Here is a 20340-nt window from a genome sequence, read left to right as displayed (position 1 = left end):
CTGCAGTTGCATCAGCCATTGAGTAACTGTACACGGGTAAATCTGCAAAAGATTTGTGCAGATTTCTATGCGTTTCTGTATCCAACCCGCAGTTTCTAATTTAATTTGATGCACTTTTGCAGCAGATCTCACCCTTCATTTGAAATCCAAAGCTAAAACCACAAACACAGTTGACATGCTGTGTAGTTGGAATTCTGCGCGGCAGGTTAATTTCCAAGCAGAATGGATGTGATTTATTACGTTGCAGCTGCTGTGTTCCTCTGTGGATTGTCAGAGTTAGACTGAAAACAAAAGCAAAGAGAGCCTGACAGGGCAATAGATCCACAGAAGTATTCCAACCTGGCCGAGACCGGAGAACACTAGCTCACCTTGTTTAGTTGCGCAAGTGAACATCATTAATAGTGTATGGAGGTTAAAGGGTTGTCGAAAACTCTTGGGGTCCTCCCATGTCCCTCTGAACATAAAACAAAAAACTCACCTGTTTGTGCTGCTCCCCACAGGACCAGGAAGACGCCCCGGAGATCCCTGCTTCCAATCACAGCCCTCAGTGGTCACAGCAGCATGGACAGTAACATAGAGTTCATGCCACTGAGGCCTCTGATTGGTCACAGGACCTGCAGGGACCAGAGGTGGCGGGAACAGCGCATCGGTGGGACTGCAGACAGCTGAGTGTTTTTTTTTTGTTCAGAGGAGGACCCCAGGGGTTTTCACCTCAAGGGTAGACAACTCTTTTAGCCCAAATGCACGCGGCCGTGAGCGGTCCGTGGTATCCCGTCCTTGTGCATTACTGTAGTGCAGCGGCGGCATGAAGCGCACGGCGTCATAGCAACCAATCCCGTCAGCAGGATGCCAGGCCGGGATACCACGGACCGTTCACGTCCGTGTGCATTCGGCCTTAAGGGCATGCTGGAAATATCCAGGAGGCCCAAACTCCAGTATTGTGCAGTAAATGTATCTATTTTATGCACTTATATAGCGCTGACATATTCCGCAGCGCTTTACATGTTGACCTTGGACCCCAGCACTGCAAGGCACCAGTGCTAGCCACTGAGCCACCATGCTTCCCTACTAAATGCAATGCAGTGTAAAGGTTAGTATCCTTTATTGCGATCTGTAAGGCGTTTTGCGGTACGCAGAATCCCCTCTTCTGACAATAATCCTCTTCTTCAGACAATATTGTCTGAGGAAGGGGATTCTGTGTTCCCCGCAACGCTTTACAGATGGCAATAAAGGACTTACCATTAACCTGACCTCGTCCTTCCCATCATCACTTTGTTTGGTGACACCGCGATCCGGGTCCTCCTTATATCCTTTTCATATAGGAGGATTGAAGGCCTGCAAATCTGGCCAAAGGACCTGCAGCAATTAAGGTAAGTGTGTGGACATATCGTTAGGCCATGGCTGCATTACTCTTGGTAACTGATGTCGTAGCCAATGCCGGGTACTGTGTCTGACATATGGGCATGAGTATCATGGGGGTCATTTATCAAAAATGATGTAAAGCAGAACTGGCTTAGTTGCCCATAGCAACCAATAATATTCCACCTTTCAATTTCTGAAGAAGCTCTGACAAATGAAAGGTGGAATCTGATTGGTTGCTATGGGCAACTAAACCAGTTTTTCTTTACACCAGTTTTGATAAATCTCTACCATCATGTGTTTGAGAAGAAGCCCGCCTTGCATAGGAGCTAATGATGGAGGTCACGGCCCCCCTGTATTTTCAGTGTGTACATAAGGGCACTTTCAGACTTGCGGCAGAGGATTCCGGCAGGCAGTTCCGTCTCACAAATGCATTGCAATACCGGATCTGTCTTTCCGGTTTGTCATCCGGAAAAATTGATCCGGTATTTATTTTTTCCACAGATTTAATGGTCTGCACATGACCGGACGGAAAGAATGGATCCGTTTTGCCAGAACACTTGGGGCCGGATCCGGCATTAATGCATTTCAATGGAAATGATCCGGCATTCCGGCAAGTGCAAGTGCAAACTGCAGCATGCTGCGGTATTTTCTCTGGCAAAAAAACGTAATAGGGACTGAACTGATGCATCCTGAACAGATTGCTCTCCATTCAGAAGGCATTAGGGTAAGGGTACTTTCACACTTGCGTAAAAGGGAGTCTGTTACCACTATATGACCATATACAGCACTTACATGGTGCTGTAGCACACCTATACATGATTCTAATGGTACCTTTGTTATTTTCTTTAGACATCCCGAAGCAGGAAAAACTATGTTTATTTCATATGCAAATGAGCACCCGCCAGTGCCCAGGGGCGGTGTTCCGTGTGTCGGTGCCCAGGCTGCTCTGCCTTTTTAACCATTACTCCTCCCCCAGCCTCTTCCTTTGCCCACCCTCCTATTCCCTTGTATCATCCCTAGGTCCGGCCGAGATCCCGCTCCTACGCACTGCTTCGCTGGCTGGCACATGCACACTAGTTGAATTGATGCCGTACCCAAAATGGGCATTGCAGTGTGCATGCCCCGGCCCGGCGAAGCAGTGCTCAGGCGCGGGATCTCGGCCGGACCTAGGGATGATACAAGGGAATAGGAGGGTGGGCAAAGAAAGATGCTGGGGGAGGAGTAACAGTTAAAAAAGCAGAGCAGCCTGGGCACCTACACACGGAACACCGCCCCTGGGCACTTGCGAGGGCTCATTTGCATATGAAATAAACATTGTTTTTCCTGCTTCTGGATGTCTAGAGAAAATAACAAAAGTACCATTAGAATCATGTATAGGTGTGCTACAACGCCATGTAAGTGCTGTATATGGTCATATAGTGGTGACTGACTCCCTTTAAAGCAGGACTGGCCAACCTGCGGCTCTCCAGCTGCTGTAAAACTACAACTCCCATCATTCCCTGCTGTAGGCTGATAGCTGTAGGAAGACTGGGCATGCTGGGAGTTGTAGTTTTGCAACAGCTGGAGAGCCGCAGGTTGGCCAGCCCTGCTTTAAAGTTTTCCGGTATGGAGTTTCGTCCTCGGGACTTAATACCGGAAAAAAACTGATCGGTTTTATCCTAATGCATTCTGAATGGAGAGCAATCCGTTCAGGATGCATCAGTTCAGACCCTCTTACGTTTTTTGGACAGAGAAAATACTGCAGCATGCTGCAGTTTTCTCTCTGGCCAAGAATACTGAACACTTGCCGGCAATAATTTACATTGAAGTGTATTAGTGTCGGTGTTCTGCCGAAAGTCTATAGTTTGACGAAAGTCTATAGCGAAAGTCACGTGGTGCGCTGCGCAAGCGCACTTCCACGAATCATCGTAATCATCGTCTTAAAGTGACAGTCATCTCCAGTAAAATACAGCATCTACATTAATTTGTACCCTTGCAGGCTCGCTTCGCTCGCCACGCATCGGGCTCGGCATTTAGTAAAACTGACTCTATGCCGCCATTGATAGTAAATAAGGAAATGGATGGTAAAGAAAGAGACCAGCTCTTTCTTTACCATCCATTTGCAATGGCAGCACAGAGTCAGTTTTACTAAATGCCAAACTACTGCAGTGGAGGCTGCAGGAAAGATTCGCGGAAGTACACTTGTGCGCTTGCGCAGCGCACCACGTGACTTCCGCTATAGACTTTCGGCAAACTATAGACTTTCGGCAGAACACTGGATCCGGCATTAAGTGTTCTGGCAAAACGGATCCGGCTTTCCAGTCTGCGCATGCTCAGGCCTTTAAAAATGCAAAAAATATTAATACCGGATCCGTTTTTGCGGATGACACTGGAGAGACGGATCTGGTATTGCAACGCATTTGTGAGACGGATCAGCATCGCCGGAACTGCCTGCCAGAATCCTCGGCCGCAAGTGTGAAAAGTACCCTAAAACTGGTCAGTTTTTTTCCGGTATTGAGCCCCTAGGACGGAACTCAATACCGGAAAAACAAACGCAAGTGTGAAAGTTTATAGATAGAGACTATAGCTCTGGATATCCCAGCAAAGACTTGTCACACAGCACAGAACAGGAAACAGGGTGAAATCCAGGGCGGGGTGTAATGTTACTTCGGAGCCGCTAGAGGGCGCTCTAGCGTCTGGGTGACGTCTTCAATTATTTATTTACGTATTTGCGATGCATGCTGGGAAATGTAGTCAGACGCGGCATGCCGGGTAATGTAGTTACAATGTGCAGCGGACTGAGTGTAGAAGGGACAAGTGTGTGTGACAAGGACGGCTGCATGCAGTGACAGAGCTCCGGGCTGCGCCACTGACAGGACGGGCGGCTGCACACAGGTAACTATGTGTGGGCACAGGGGGAGCAGCAACCACGCGCTGCCCCTGCACAGGAGGCACGTGGCAATGTGCCAGTCTCCAGTGCCCTCATAGATGTCATGAGACTGGCTCTGCATTGGACTAGAGCCACATGAGGCAACTTGGCTGTGATTTCAGCTGGTTGACTGTTATGTTTCAGCCCCTGTGACTGGGTGCAGCGACCCCTGGCATCTGTGCCAAGCGGGCAGTGTCACCCATGTGGTGTGGCACAAAGTGGCGGCATTATTTCATTCTTGTGCTGTTTGCCCGGGTTCTTGTGGTTGGGATGTTACTCGGAGGGTGACTTGTCCCATCATGTCATTGCCTGGTTATAGAGATGGTGCCACCTGGGTATAGGTAACGTGCTGGGCAACGAGCCGCCCAGGATGTTGTCTGCTAGTGTTGTGGCATTGTAGAGCTCCATGCCAGAGGCTGTGGGTGCACTGGCACGCTGCGTGATGTTGGGCCACCTGCAGACAGTGCAGAAAATGTAATACAGTATCAGCAAAGTGAATGAGATTTGTCAAATCACATGTACATAGGGTTGCACCTTTCCCAACAAAAAAATACCGGCCAGGTTAAGCCACACGGGGCGCTAAGTCACTATCATAATGTGGATCTCTGTAATAGTAATGTCTCCGAGGCTCCGTTAGTGCCCCCCAGTTTTAGTAATGCCTCCGTTAGTGGCCCCCAGTAATAGTAATGCCTCCGTTAGTGGCCCCCAGTAATAGTAATGCCTCCGTTAGTGGCCCCCAGTAATAGTAATGCCTCCGTTAGTGGCTCCCTGTAATAGTAATGCCTCCGTTAGTGGCTCCCTGTAATAGTAATGCCTCCGTTAGTGGCCCCCAGTAATAGTAATGCCTCCGTTAGTGCCCCCCAGTTTTAGTAATGCCTCCGTTAGTGGCCCCCAGTAATAGTAATGCCTCCGTTAGTGGCCCCCAGTAATAGTAATGCCTCCGTTAGTGGCCCCCAGTAATAGTAATGCCTCCGTTAGTGGCCCCCACTAATAGTAATGCCTCCGTTAGTGGCCCCCACTAATAGTAATGCCTCCGTTAGTGGCCCCCAGTAATAGTAATGCCTCCGTTAGTGGCCCCCAGTAATAGTAATGCCTCCGTTAGTGGCCCCCACTAATAGTAATGCCTCCGTTAGTGGCCCCCACTAATAGTAATGCCTCCGTTAGTGGCCCCCACTAATAGTAATGCCTCCGTTAGTGGCCCCCACTAATAGTAATGCCTCCGTTAGTGGCCCCCACTAATAGTAATGCCTCCGTTAGTGGCCCCCACTAATAGTAATGCCTCCGTTAGTGGCCCCCACTAATAGTAATGCCTCCGTTAGTGGCCCCCACTAATAGTAATGCCTCCGTTAGTGGCCCCCACTAATAGTAATGCCTCCGTTAGTGGCCCCCACTAATAGTAATGCCTCCGTTAGTGGCCCCCACTAATAGTAATGCCTCCGTTAGTGGCCCCCACTAATAGTAATGCCTCCGTTAGTGGCCCCCACTAATAGTAATGCCTCCGTTAGTGGCCCCCACTAATAGTAATGCCTCCGTTAGTGGCCCCCACTAATAGTAATGCCTCCGTTAGTGGCCCCCACTAATAGTAATGCCTCCGTTAGTGGCCCCCACTAATAGTAATGCCTCCGTTAGTGGCCCCCACTAATAGTAATGCCTCCGTTAGTGGGCCCCAGAATTTATAATGTCCCCAGTAAGAGTAATGCCCCTGTTATTGCCCCTTCTCCTCCATTGATGGCACCGCTGTGATCACCTGTGCTCCAGCATCTCGCAGGTCTTGTCCTCCAGTCAGCAGCGAGTGTTCACAGCGGTGCCATCAATGGAGGAGGCGAGTGCTTTTTTTTTTTTTTCTCTCTTAATACAAAGGGGGGGGGGGGGGGGGGTTAAGGCTGCACTAATGAGCGCTCCACAATGGAACAGTTCATTAGTAACAGTCTACACAGGAAAATACCGGCAATTAAGGCTACTTTCACACTTGCGGCAGAGTGATCCGGCAAGCAGTTCTGTCGCTGGAACTGCCTGCCGGATTCTGCAATCTGCATGTAAAAGGACAGCATTTGTAGACTGATCCAGATGCGGATCCGTCTTACAAATGCATTGCAAGAACAGATCCGTCTCTCCGGATGTCATCCGGAGAAACTGATCAGTTATATATTTTTTTTTTACTGATCTGCGCAAGCGCAGACCGGAAGGACAGATCCGGCTTTACGTTTTTTCTATATCCGGCACTAATACATTTCAATGTAAATTAATGCCGGATCCGGCAATTGATCCGGAATTTTGGACAGAGGTAATACCGCAGCATGCGACTGTTCAGTGACTGAACTGCAGACATCCTGATGCATCCTGAACGGATTGCTCTCCATTCAGAATGCATTAGGATAAAACTGATCAGTTCTTTTCTGGTATTGAGCCCCTAGGACAGAACTCAATGCTTGAAAAGAAAAATGTTAGTGTGAAAGTACCCTAATATTGCTGGTAAAAAAAAATTACCAACATCAGCAGTGACACTAAAATACCGCCCTTTGTTTCTTTTTCTTCCTTGCACAAATTGACCTGTTGTGCGGATTTTAAAATCCTCAGCGTGTCAATTGCATGCGATTTGGCACCTTATGTAAAGGGATTTCCCATAGACTGCAATGAGGTTGTTGTTAAAAGGGTTTCCCCGAGATTTTGAGCACCGCTGCCTCCTTACTGCTTATCAAGAACAGCGCCATACAGTGTATAATGGCTGTGCTTGGTATCGCAGCTAGAGCTGCGCCTATGACCACGTGAGTGATGAACGTGTTGTCACTGGCTTTGAGAAAGCTGCAAGCAAGGCCGCATGGCTCGCAGGAGCCCCAGCTCCTTCTCAAGCAGCTGATCCGACACCCAGGACCCCCCCTGATCAGATACCAATAAGCTATCCAGTGGATAGGTCACCAGTAGTAAATGCTCGGAAAACCCCATTAACATAAACAGAAAATCTGCATGAAACGCGTTACACGCGCACATGAGGAAAATGCTCCATCATGTTTGTCAAGCTGCATTGGCTGCTGCCGGGGAGACCACAGGAGGTGGATGACTTAGCGGTGGACGCAGAGGGGCTCCGTAGGTAGCAGGCGTCTGATGGGTGAAAGCTGCGGCCCCCTGTGGTAATACAACAATTTTGCCTCCCGTTCGGCTTCAGGAAAACGCTCCACCATTTTTCTTTGATAAAGGGGATCTAAAAGCATGGCTACCCAGTAGGCATCAGATTGCTTGATGCCAACCATGCATGCCAGCGTGCCTGAGGTCGCAGTTCTTTCAGTCTATGTCTCCCCCCCCTACAATGATTGGTCATGGCGAATGTCATCGTCGCAGCCTTGTTCTCCGGCATTGGTAGATCCTACTTGTCTGCCGACACTTATTTGCTTATGCCTTAAAGGGGGGAGTAGGTTAAAATCCAACCCGCTGACCCTTGTCTCCCCATAAGGCAGATGTGTGGGCTCCATTGCCCAGATCCACAGACAAGGGATTGTAGCCAGTAGTTTCTTGTCTCTTGATTTCTCGATTCTTCGGAGCCACTATTTTTTGTGCAAAGAAAAATGACCGTCTTTCCCTCCTTGTCCCTGCCACACATAGAGATAGTTACAGCAACTGTACGGCGTGAGGGTCTCTACCAAACCCCTCATATATCAATATCAGCTACCTGGAAGGACTTGTGTGGGCCTGACATAGGGGCAAAGACGAGGGGTTGTCTCCAGTCACGGACTAGTGAGGGTCTATATCGGGCATCCTCAAACTGCGGCCCTCCAGCTGTTGCAAAACTACAACTCCCAGCATTCCCGAACAGCCGACCGGTGTCAGCCTACAACAGGGCATTGTGGGAGTTGTAGTTTTACAACAGCTGGAGGGCCGCAGTTTGAGGATACCTGGTCAATATGAAAAGAATAGACAGGGCATGTAAAAAAGAGAGGTCCTGCTAGGCCCTGACTGCCATGGACATTAGATTCCTGTGTCCTACATTGTTGTCCTCCCATTGTGCCAACATGAGAAATCAGGTGAGAGGTCACATTGCAGACTCTGCTGACCTCCTGGCTTCTCTCCACGTTTAGTTAGTTACTATAGCAAACCTAGAATTAGATCAAACGTAATAGAAGCGCTGACACCCCAGCTCCGACCCCAGCTTTAAAGGGACTTCGTCAGCTCTACTGCCGCAATACCACACGGCATATCCTTGTAATGAAAAAGGTTAGGGTATATGCCCACGGTGCATAGTGCGTGCAGATTATGTGCAGCGTAAGGGTGCATTTACACAACCGCATCCATGTGCTTCTGGGTCCGAGCGGCCGCTCTGCAAAATGTAGAACTTGTCCTGTCTCTGGCCGCAACATGTGGATTGCGGACCCCTTGTTGTCAGTGGGTCTGAACTGCAATGCAGGGCGCACATGGCCGGTGTATGTGTTTTGCGGAGCCCCAGTTTCGTGTAAATGCAGTACCAGCTAAGGAGGTGAGATCTTGAAAATCTCATGCACACGGGGCAGAGTTTACATTCCACAGCATTTCAATTGTTAACCTGGATTTCCATAACCAATTGAGCAAGAAACACGTGCGGAAGTGCAGCAAAAACCACGCAAAAATCCACATAAACTACACGGCCGTGTGCCTACACCCTAAGGGCTTATTCAGACGGCCATATGCTGTACGCAAAAATGCGGATCCTTTTTTTGCGGACAGCTCAGCATGTCCGCAAAAAACAGATAGCATTCAGTTTTTTTGCTCTTCCTCAGACTTCAATAGGGCCATTTCCTGATTTTCACTGATCAGTATAGGACATGTTTCATTTTTTTGCTGAGCCGTACAATGGAAGAAAAGTGCCCTATAGAAGTGAATGGAATAGCATCTAATCTGCAAAAAAACGGATCCACATTTTTGCGGACAGCATACGGCCGTCTGAATGAGCCCTTAGGGTAACCTCTGCACTGAAAATCCACATGAACAATCGACATTCTGCGGATTTCAGAATCCACACCTCAGGTCGGTTCCTGCACCGTGTAGATGAGATTTTGAAAATCTCCCCTACTTAGCTGGCGCTCGATTACACTGTCGAAGTATTATAATACTATTATACATGTGGTTGTCCTAGCGGAACATTTTATAAACTCGAGGCTTCTTCTCTTAGCTGGGCCTCTGCAGGTGTCTCCGACAACCTCTAGCCTTCTTTGTCGCCTCGTCTGATTTTTATTTTTTTTGTTATCTGACCTGAATATTTCCCTGAGGATATGTCTTCTCTTTGTTATTAGTTATAACACAACCATGTTTGTTGACCCGCAGGGTATAACCTCAAGATGGATCCAGATAGTGAAAAAGATGAGAAGCTGGAACCTCCAGGGGAAGAAACACCATCCCTTTCTGAGCCTCCTGAGGAAGAACCATCATCCCCTTCTGAGGAGCCGCCAGCAGCCACAGAGGAAATCAAAGGGTGGAAGTTTCTGCTTTTCTACCTGTGCTTCTATGGGTTCATGACTCAGCTGCGGCCAGGAGAAAGCTTTATAACTCCATTCCTTCTCAGTACAGAAAGGAATTTTACCAAAGAGCAGGTAAGGAAGTCAGTGTCAAAACACAACATACAGGTGTATATTATATATATTTTTAAAGGGAACTTGTCACCCCTACTATGGTGCCCTCACTGAGGGCAGCATATTATAGTGACACACCCATGACTTTAGCGGTCTGCCACTTCTGAGCAGGCAGTCTGTACTTTAAGGCCACTTTCAGACGAGCGAGTGTCACGCTCCGGACTGGCAGCGCAGCACCCGTCCTGAACCTCCAGCACTGCCGGGGTCACATAGCATCATAAATCAATATAATGCTATTTAACCCTTAGAAGTCTGGAATAGACTTCCAGGGGCTTTTCATAGTATTCAGTATATTGGGCAGACTAGATGGGCCAAATGGTTCTCATCTGCCGACACAGTCTGTTTCTATGAATGTACTGGATAACACTGACATAATGCTGTCAGTGTTATCCAATACATTCCAGAACTGTAAGGGTTACTTAGCATAATAAATCAATATAATGCTATGCAAACCTGGCAGTGCTGGAAGTTCAGGATGGGTGCTGCGCTGCCACGACACCCGCTCGTCTGAAAGCGGCTTAATAGTGCCATAAGGGCTCATCGGCCTCGCCCTCCCCTGCCCCCTGTCCATGACGGTCAGGTTTCTTTACTTTTACATGTAGGAAAGAAACTGGCTAGTCATGGTGAGGAGATGGGGGAGGGCAACGCCAACGAGTCTCATCAGACCCACCTCCATCGCAGCGCTGGCGTGCAGTGTCAGGTTCTTCATGTCAGTACTGTGACAGACTGCTGAAGTCAATGGTTTTGTCACTCTACTAGACTGCCCTCAGTGAGGACAGCATAGTAGAGGTGAAAGGTTCCCTTTAAAATTGAAGTCAGTAGTTGCGTGATGCAGCTATATCGGCATCCAGATGTGCAGTAAAAAAAGCATGCCTTGTCACATGTCCAATGTACGAGGAGTAGCCATGTACGAGTTAAACCGTGGCTGCAATATAAAAACGTGTTTGTGAGCAGCCAGAATCCAATAGAAGAGGTAATACATGGGACAGTTTTTAGAAAGATACATTAGAAGCTTATTTCGTTGTTAATAAGGCTACATTACCACAACCTTATGTATTTTGCGGGCCGCAAAAAATACAGATGACGTCCGTGTTGCTTCCATTTTTTTATGTGGATCCATTGTAACAATGCCTATCCTTGTCCACAAAATGGACAAGAATAGGAAATGTTCTGTCTTTTTTGCTGGGCTATGGAATGGACATACGGATGCGGACAAACATTTTTTTGCAGCCCCATTAAAACAAATGGATCCGCATCCTATCTGCAAAAAATGTGGATCGGATGCGGACCAAAAATACGATCATGTGAATATGACCTTAAATGGCCAAGCAGATTCCTAGGGCTGTATAAGCAACAGGAAATAAATAACTGAAAAAAAAAAAAAAAAAACAGTTTAATGCCTTATTGACACGTCAGTGATCACGGATGTATGCCGTCTGTGTTCGCCGCGGACAGCAGACATATCCATGGATTTTAATGAATTTAGTCACACATGGGAGACATGCACTACCTTGGCGCGTGATGCTGACCAAACACTCCCATTGAAGTCCATGGTCCCGGACATCATTGTGGACACTGACGTGTGAAAGAGGCCAGAGGTTGTGTCCATATTATAGTTCACAAAAAAAAAAAAAACATCTACAAAATACAAATACCTTCAGCGTGGATTCTCCTTTTTCTCTCACTCCCTTCAATAGAATGAGCTATTTTCATTTGCAATACGGGCAAGAATAGGACATAATGTGAGGTACGGAAAAACGGATCTGCCCAAAACACTGATATGTGCTTGGCCCCATAGAAATGCTAGGTCATAGGTCAGTGCGTGAAGACGTATACGGTATTTTACACAAGTGCTGCTTTCATCCTTGGCTGAACCTTGGGTCATTTCCCTCACATATTATCATATTAGTCAGCAGGTTAGCAAACCTTTGGTCACGACTTCAGAGATATCTGGAGGCACCTTAATCCCGCTTATAATGCGGACACTACGGCGAGGCTTAAGTCTACGCCTCCTAATGCACAATGATTCATCAGTTTACTCTTGTAATAAAAGTTCGGAGCAGTGCTTAGGGATTTTCACCTAAGATTTACTGACTGAGGAATGTGGTAAGCGACAAACTGCTGTGAAAGCATGTGAACTGTAACCTTTGTCCATTCCTTAAACCGAGACTGAAGCTTAAAGGTGTAAGATTCAGCACTCGCTGTTTGTTAAAGAGAACCTGCTACCTGGTTAAAATAACGTTTTATCAAACGTTATTTTAGCTTTTTTGTCAAGTGTAATTTCGGAAATGGTCTACTCTGTCGCCCCTTGAAATCCTGTAATTTTAAAGTTATCTGGGATAATCTCTTCTGCAAGGTCTGACTACTAACCTGTCATGGGCTGTTTTTTAAGACCTACCCCTTCTGAGGACCTTTCATTAGTTTGAGTACTATAAACTGGTCTGCCTACCAGATAGGTGAACACATCCACATGTGAATGCTTTTTCTTTTAAAAAATGGCACTCCATGGGACGGTGTCCCCCCGCTATTTCTGGCGCCTCATATGTTAATTTCAACCATCAGTACAGGGAGGAAGCGACATCCAATGGCAGTGGAGCGTGTCACAGCCAGGGATAAGAAACGGCTCACCTTCTACCTGGCTGTAACGCGATCCGATGCGATTGGACGGCGTCACAGGTAGGGAGAAGGAGACGCCCATTGAGAAACGCTGGAGTCTCCTTCTCCCTGTATTGATATTAAAAATTAACATATGAGGCACCAAAAATAGCAAGGGGCACAGCGTTCCCACGGAACGAAGAAAACAAAAAAAAAAAGGATTTACATGTGGAGGCGTTCACCTATCTGGTAGGCATACCAGTTTATAATACTCCAACCAATGAAAGGTCCTCTTTAAATGGAGTCTGTCAGCAGTTTTGACCTTGCCAAACCGTTGACAGGACTAGATAGGGTCTGGGGAGAGCAGGAGCATTTATCATTGGGAGTAGTGTGAATATGAAGTTTTATTCTGCCAGATTCTGCCTCTGCAAGTTTGCAGAGCAGGCCTTCACCATAAAGAACCAAAAAATTGTTTCCCAAAAGGAGTTATACATTAAACGACGCGTATAACAATCAAGTATACAACCTACAAAGATATACGAGTCTTCACCATAAAGAGTTCCCTTCATTGAGCTACTTCACAGCCTCCGCTCTGAGTGACAGCTGTAGCATCCATCCAGGAGACCACTACAGCTGTCACTCAGAGCAGAGGTTAGGGGCTGTGGAGCAGCTTATTGCAGAGAGCACTAAGCAGCATCTGGCAGAATAAAACTTCATATTCTCATTACTCCTGGTAAAATATGTTTGTCCTGCTCTCCCCAGCCCCTACCTAGTGCTGTCATCAGTTTAGTATGGTTAAAACTGCTGTCAGATTTCCTATACACAGGAGTATTTATTGTGCAGATGTTCTAACAGCCAGTGTTGGCTCTTCCCTGTAATCATGCCCCAGAAAAATCTGATTGAACCCCAAATTTTCATCATTGTGGGATAGAGGCAAATGAGGCTTTCAGAAATTGAAGGGTAAGAGATTATCGTGTAGTGGACTGCTTATAACCCTGAAGAAAAACACATTTTTTTTTTTTTTGTCCTCTTTGTATTAAAGGGGTTATCCAGCCTTTTTAAGTCCTTAGGACAGGTCATCACTAGCTGATCGACAGGGGTTTGGCACCCCCTCAGATCCAGGTTCTGTGTAGCTCTGTTGTCCGAGGTCTGTGCCAGGGACAGCATTGTAATCGACAGTGCTCGTCACTACAGCGCTGCCCACTACAATGTTGATGGTGCAGTGTAGTTCTGGCGACAGAACAGATGATCGGCGGGGGTGCGACACCCTGCTAGTGATAGTCAACCCCTCGAATCTCTGTTGGTGAATTTTCGCACTGTTTTTTGCATTGTCCCTTGGAGGAATACTTTGGGAAGGTTTCCCGACACATACCTCCTACGGATGCCACTATCTGCGCATACACTGGCCATCGTCGCTCATAGGCTCCATGCCCCAGTTTAGTGAGTGGTTTAATTATTTTTATTTTTATTGAATGTCTTTGTATAAAATGACGCAGCAGAAAAAAGGTATAACAATGTGAACCAGCCATGTGGAGGCCTGAAGGACACACTTTTGACCCCCCCTAGGTTAATAAGGGCATATTGATATCTTGGTCATATGTGCCAGAAGCTTTCCTGGAGCAAGCAGACAATGCAAAACGCACGGTGAAAGCAGCTGTAGTACTATTGGCAACCTGTTGTAATGTTCTCTGAGACCCTTGTTAATGGAGAACTACCAGAAACCGTATATAAATCCTCTAGATGAATATTCCGCACATATCGGGTGCTTTTATTCACTACAACCGGTTCTTTCATTATTTGTTGAGACCCGTATACCTGAGACATTGTCTCTGAATAGCCTAGAGCAGGTGTAGGCAACCTCTGGCACTCCAGCTGTTGTGGAACTACAACTCCCAGCATGCATAATTGCTTTGCTATTCTCAGAACTCACCTAGAAATGAATGGAGCATGCTGGGAATTGTAGTTTGACAGGAGCTGGGGTGCCGAAGATTGCTGACCCCTGGCCTGGAGTGACACAGCTGTATACACATGTTCCTGGGGGAATACAGCAATGCCCATTACACAAAGCGCTCCATCATTCAATACATTTAGAAAGGAAAAGCAGTCTGAAAGCGCTTGGCAGTTTTGGTCAGTGCCGCAGACTTTGTGTACAGCGGCAGGGCGCATGTTTGACCACTACTCTTTTCAAATCCCTCCAAACTGCTGTCTTGAGGCTGGGGAAACGGGTCCACCATTCTGGCACAGTTACAATTCCACAAATATAGCACTTTACTGTTTCATGTCAGTGCCTTACATTTTAAATGGAGTTGCAGGGTGGACGGTCGACCACCGCTTTCTTGAAGGTGGTCTTAGCCATTGTCATGTGTCTGGGGGAGGATTATGGGACTGGGGTGCCCTGTTTTAGTGTTCGTGGGGGTCCAAGTGATTGGTCCAGTGAATAGGTGAAATATGCTGTAGACTGAAATATCCCTTTAAGAGCACCTTTTAGCACACTTCGATTATATTGTCAATTAACAGTAGCCACCCCACGACAACTGTCAGGATTTGAGACCACTCTTAGCCATATAGCAGTTGTGATGCTCAGAGGGCATCACAATTGGAGGGCTCTATTTGTTACCTGACTGTCAGCTTTCGGACAGCCGTGAGCCTGACGGATGCCCGGAGGGCTTCCCTGTATCTGAAATATGCCATATCCTCTGCCTGTGCGTTTTCCATTTTCAGGCAGTCATAGGTATATTGTAATGCATAGAGTAGATATGTAATAGTAGGCAAAAGTAGATATGCCAATTCATTATTATGGAAAGTCCCCCTGTGGTACAAAAAAATATAAATAAAAATGTTTGTAGGAAACAAAAGACATAAGAAATAGGTATATTATACATCCACTTAATCATTACAACCCGTGCAATATAATACTAATAATAATAATAACGCACATTCTGAGATGTTTGGAGAACAGAAAGAAAAATAATCCACGAGAATAAAAATGACAAAATAAAATAGTTTTCACATTAAAAAAATATACCCAAAAAAATATTTACACTTTAAACGAAAAGTCATCAAAATAGATAATGTTATGGCTCTTGAAATGCGGTGACGGACTGCGTCTTCCATCGTTATCTTTGACCTTACTGGTTACCAGTGTTTGACCCCTTTCCTCTTTTCTTTGTAGGTCACCAATGAGATAACGCCAGTGCTGAGCTACTCCTACATGGCAGTGCTGGTACCAGTGTTTCTTCTGACGGATTACCTGCGTTATAAACCAGTGCTGATCCTCCAGTGCCTCAGTCACATCTGCGTCTGGTTACTGCTCATCTTTGGAACAGATGTCATCGCGCTGCAGTTTATGGAGTTCTTCTATGGCATCACTATGGCAGCCAGAGTTGCATATTCTTCATACATTTTCTCACTGGTTTCTCCTACCAAGTATCAAAGGGCCGCCGGGTACTCCCGCTCTTCTGTACTCATGGGGGTATTTTTAAGCTCTGTGTTAGGACAGCTGTTCGTCACCGTGGCCGGTGTCCCCTTTATGACTCTTAATTACATCTCGCTGGGTTTCATGATGTTTGGACTGTTCCTCAGTGTCTTTCTGAAACGCCCCAAGAAAAGTCTTTTCTTCAATAAAAGCATTTCCACGCAAGAAAATGGGGTTCACCAGTCCGAACTACAAAAGATGAATCCCGAAGCCAAAGGGGGGTGGTTCACGGGGTGGAAGGACTCTGTGTTTCTCCGCATGCTCCTAGAACTGAAAGGAACAGTACGTCATCCCAGGCTCCGTATCTGGTCACTGTGGTGGATCTTTAATTCTGCTGGGTATTACCTTATGCTGTACTACGTGCAGATTCTGTGGAATGAGATCTACCCTACCACAAACAACCGCAGGGTATACAATGGGGGTGTCGATGCTGCTTCTACACTTCTTGGTAAGATTCCTAGAGAAAGTGTATAGAACTTTTGTCCGTTGCACCAGTTTCATAACTGTTATAGTGGTAAGTCAATGTAGCCATGTTGTCTTCGATGTGTAGTAGTATGTGTATGTGTAGTAGTTTTCTATTTTGAATCTCTGGCCATGACACGTCGCAGTGTTATCACAACCGGCGCCTCAACTAATGAACGTGAATAGGCCCATGTTCTGCAGGTTAAATCGCGGGCTTAAATTACTTGCAAGGCAACCCCAGTCTTTTTCATTAGTTGTGATATACTGTAGTCGGCGCCAAACTGTGAACTATGACTGTGTGATTGGTGTCGCAGCCGAACTCGCCGGTAGACCTAGTCCTAGTCTACCGAAGATGGAAATTCATAAAAATCCTGTTTGACAGGAATTATGGAGAAAAATCACATTCTCATGTTAAACAGATATATATATATATATATATATATATATATATATATATATATATATATATATATATATACACATTTTTTATTTTATTTTATTTATTTTTTTTGGGTGATTTTTGTTTTATTTTCCATGTCACTTTATTTTAAAAAAGAACTAAAATTGTGTGTTACAAAAAACTAAATGGCTGCACACCATTATATATACAAACAATAGAGCTAAGAAATGGGGGTCATTCTAGATAAAAGTGGTACAATACCGACTATAAATGAGTATACATGAATAATGGAAGCTCAGCGCACATACGCGTCGGGCCCATCTACCAGGCGTCAAGGTGGCTTCCGCAGACTGGTCCCTATCACTAAATATACTGCCTCACTTTGGACTTGCTTAAGCCTCCAATATTCAGGGCAGTGTAGGAACCAGCTCCAAACATATTCTGCTCAGAAGTCCCAGGTAGACGGGCGTGTCCAGTCTATTATGTTTGCTTAACGGATATCCACCTATGATCCTGAAGGTTTTAGTCTAAATTTTCTTGCTAAAATTGTGTGTTGAAACATCCTATTCTTTAGGCTACTTTCACACTAGTGTTTTTCTGGATCTGGCAGGGTTCAGCAAAAACGCTTCCGTTACTGATAATACAACAGTCTGCATCCGTTATGAACGGATCCGTCTGTATTATCTTTAACATTGCCAAGACGGATCAGTCATGAACTCCATTGAAAGTAGTTTTCGATTGTGGCAGAGAAAACTGATCTATCCCCATTGATTTGCATTGGGGGTAACGCCAGATCAGTTTTGCTCCGCATCCCAGGACGGAAAGCAAAATACAACATGTTGCGGTTTGCTCTCCGGTATGGGAATGCAACTAAACGGAACGGAATCCATTTTGGAGCATTCCGTTCTGTTTAGTTCAGTTTTGTCCTAATTGACAATGAATGGGGACAAAACTGAAGCTTTTTTTTCCGGTATTGAGCCCCTATGATGGATCTCAATACCGGAAAACTTAAACGCTAGTGTGAAAGTAGCCTTAGGGTACTTTCACACTTGCGTTTTTTTCTTTTCCGGCAGTGAGTTCCGTCCTAGGGGCTCTATACCGTAAAAGAACTGATCAGTTTTATCCCCATGCATTCTGAATGGAGAGTAATCTGCATCAGGAGGTCTTCAGTTCAGTCTTTTTGACTGATCAGGCAAAAGATAAAACCGCAGCATGCTACAGTTTTATCTCCGGCCCAAAAATTGAAGACTTGCCTGAATGCCGGATCTGGCAGTTTTTTCCATAGGAATGTATTAGTGCCGGATCCGGCATTCAAAATACCGGAATGCCAGATCCGTACTTCGCAGACCGGTAAAAATGTAAAAAAAAAAAAATCTAAACGGATCAGTTTGTCTGTATCACAGACGAATGGATCTGTTCTTGCAATGCATTTTTAGGACGGATCAGGATCCTGATCAGTCTTAGGGCTCTTTCACACCTGCGTTCTTTTCTTCCGGCATAGAGTTCCGTCGTCGGGGCTCTATGCCGGAAGAATCCTGATCAGTTTTATCCTAATGCATTCTGAATGGAGAGAAATCCGTTCAGGATGCATCAGGATGTCTTCAGTTCCGGACCGGAACGTTTTTTGGCCGGAGAAAATACCGCAGTATGCTGCAAGACTTGCTGCAAGGCCGGATCCGGAATTAATGCCCATTGAAAGGCATTAATCCGGATCCGGCCTTAAGCTAAACGTTGTTTTGGCGCATTGCCGGATCCGACGTTTAGCTTTTTCTCAATGGTTACCATGGCTGCCGGGACGCTAAAGTCCTGGCAGCCATGGTAAAGTGTAGTGGGGAGCGGGGGAGCAGTATACTTACCACCCGTGCGGCTCCCGGGGCGCTCCAGAGTGACGTCAGGGCGCCCCACACGCATGGATGACGTGATCGCATGGCACGTCATCCATGCGCATGGGGCGCTCTGACGTCATTCTGGAGCACCCCGGGAGCCACACGGACTGTAAGTATACCGCTCCCCGCTACTACTATGGCAACCAGGACTTTAATAGCGTCCTGGCTGCCATAGTAACACTGAACGCATTTTGAAGACGGATCCGTCTTCAAATGCTTTCAGTACACTTGCGTTTTTCCGGATCCGGCGTGTAATTCCGGCAAGTGGAGTACACGCCGGATCCGGACAACGCAAGTGTGAAAGAGGCCTTAAAATGCAATCACTTTGCATGTATTTTGCCGGAACTGCATGTGTTTTGCCGGATTCCTCTTCTGCAAGTGTGAAAGTAGCCTTACAGGTAACTTTTCAGTAGCCATCACATTATCATCACAGGCAGAATTACAATGATCTATATCACTTTTGTATAGATAAGATAGAATCCAACATTCACAGTAGGCGATATCACAGCTTATCTGCTCCCTCCTGACCTCTGAACAGGTCACAGACCATCCTAGAAAACTCTCCTATAGAAGTCTATAGGGTCCCCTCCTGTCCCTTGTGTTTATGGCCTACGTAGCTGCTCTTAAACTACTGGAAGTCTTGAAATATTTTGGGCCTAGTGGCCAGTGTGAAAACTGCAGGATTTTAAGATAATTTTTTAATATAAATAGGGAAATGGAAAAAATATATATGTTTAATATAAAAACCTAGGTCAATAGGTAATTTTCTGTTGACAAATTCCCCTTAAAATGTTCACTGTTTGCTCTTTTGACACATTCATTAGAAAACTAAGCCAAGGCCATGAACTTGGAGAATCAGTTGGGGCTGTCATCCTTTTACCCTTCTATAAAGCAGTTAAATTGAGTTACTATATACCATTTTTTTTGCCCTGTAAGACGCACCTAGGTTTGAGAGGAGGAAAATAAGAAAGAAAATATTTTTCATCAGACCTCCGTTCAGACCCCTAGTGTTACTCAGACCTCATATCTGACCCCCAGACCCTCCATCAACTCACCTCTCCTGCTTCGGAGGCCACCACCACCTGGGAGATCCAGCACTCTTCCTGCCGCGCTGTGACATGACGTCACACTGCATCAGATCACTGAGCGGGCTGACGTCCTCATGCTATGTGCAGGTCACAGGTGAAGACCAGGGAGCGATGAGTACAGAGCCAGCACGGGGAGCTCACTGCCATTCTCCCCTGCCCCCCCCCCCCCCTCCCCCCCCACACACACACACACACTTTTGGGGGGGAAAAGTGTGTCTTAAAGGGTGAAAAATATGGTAGATCTGTGCACACATAAGATCCAGATGCAGAACTGGCTTTAACTGTGAGACAGTAGACAAAATAGATGACAATTTTTACACTTTGAAGACAGATTCAGCTCTTTAAGGATGCAGCCCAGTTTGGTAATTAAAGGGATGCCTTTGTGGACCTTTCTGCCAGATCTTGCCACATTGCCAGACCTGTGGAGGGAAGCATACTTACCTACTTCCTGTTGCTGGGTTTTAGCTCCTTCGGTCCCCCCGGCGCTGCTGCAGATTTCCTGTTTTCGCTGGTAAGCTTCATGTTTGATAGGTCGCATGTCCCCCAGGCGTCATGTCAGTGGGTCACATG

The 20340-nt window shown here is 46.3% G+C and overlaps 1 protein-coding gene across 1 annotated transcript in view; it reads left to right on the top strand.

Moving 5' to 3' along the window:
- The first annotated feature begins 4098 nt into the window (after nucleotides 1-4098).
- Nucleotides 4099-20340, top strand: part of SLC19A1 (solute carrier family 19 member 1) — a 29477-nt gene continuing 13235 nt past the window's right edge. Inside the window, exons 1-3 of the mRNA XM_044303252.1 lie at nucleotides 4099-4236; nucleotides 9560-9825; nucleotides 15632-16382. Coding sequence (XP_044159187.1) covers nucleotides 9574-9825; nucleotides 15632-16382 — 1003 coding nt within the window. The 5' untranslated portion in view covers nucleotides 4099-4236; nucleotides 9560-9573. The remainder of the gene's footprint in view (nucleotides 4237-9559; nucleotides 9826-15631; nucleotides 16383-20340) is intronic.

The sequence above is a fragment of the Bufo gargarizans genome, chromosome 8 (assembly GCF_014858855.1).
Source record: "Bufo gargarizans isolate SCDJY-AF-19 chromosome 8, ASM1485885v1, whole genome shotgun sequence".
Classification (NCBI taxonomy): domain Eukaryota; kingdom Metazoa; phylum Chordata; class Amphibia; order Anura; family Bufonidae; genus Bufo; species Bufo gargarizans.
Note: the sequence above shows the minus strand (reverse complement) of the source record. Positions and strands in the feature narration are given on the sequence as shown.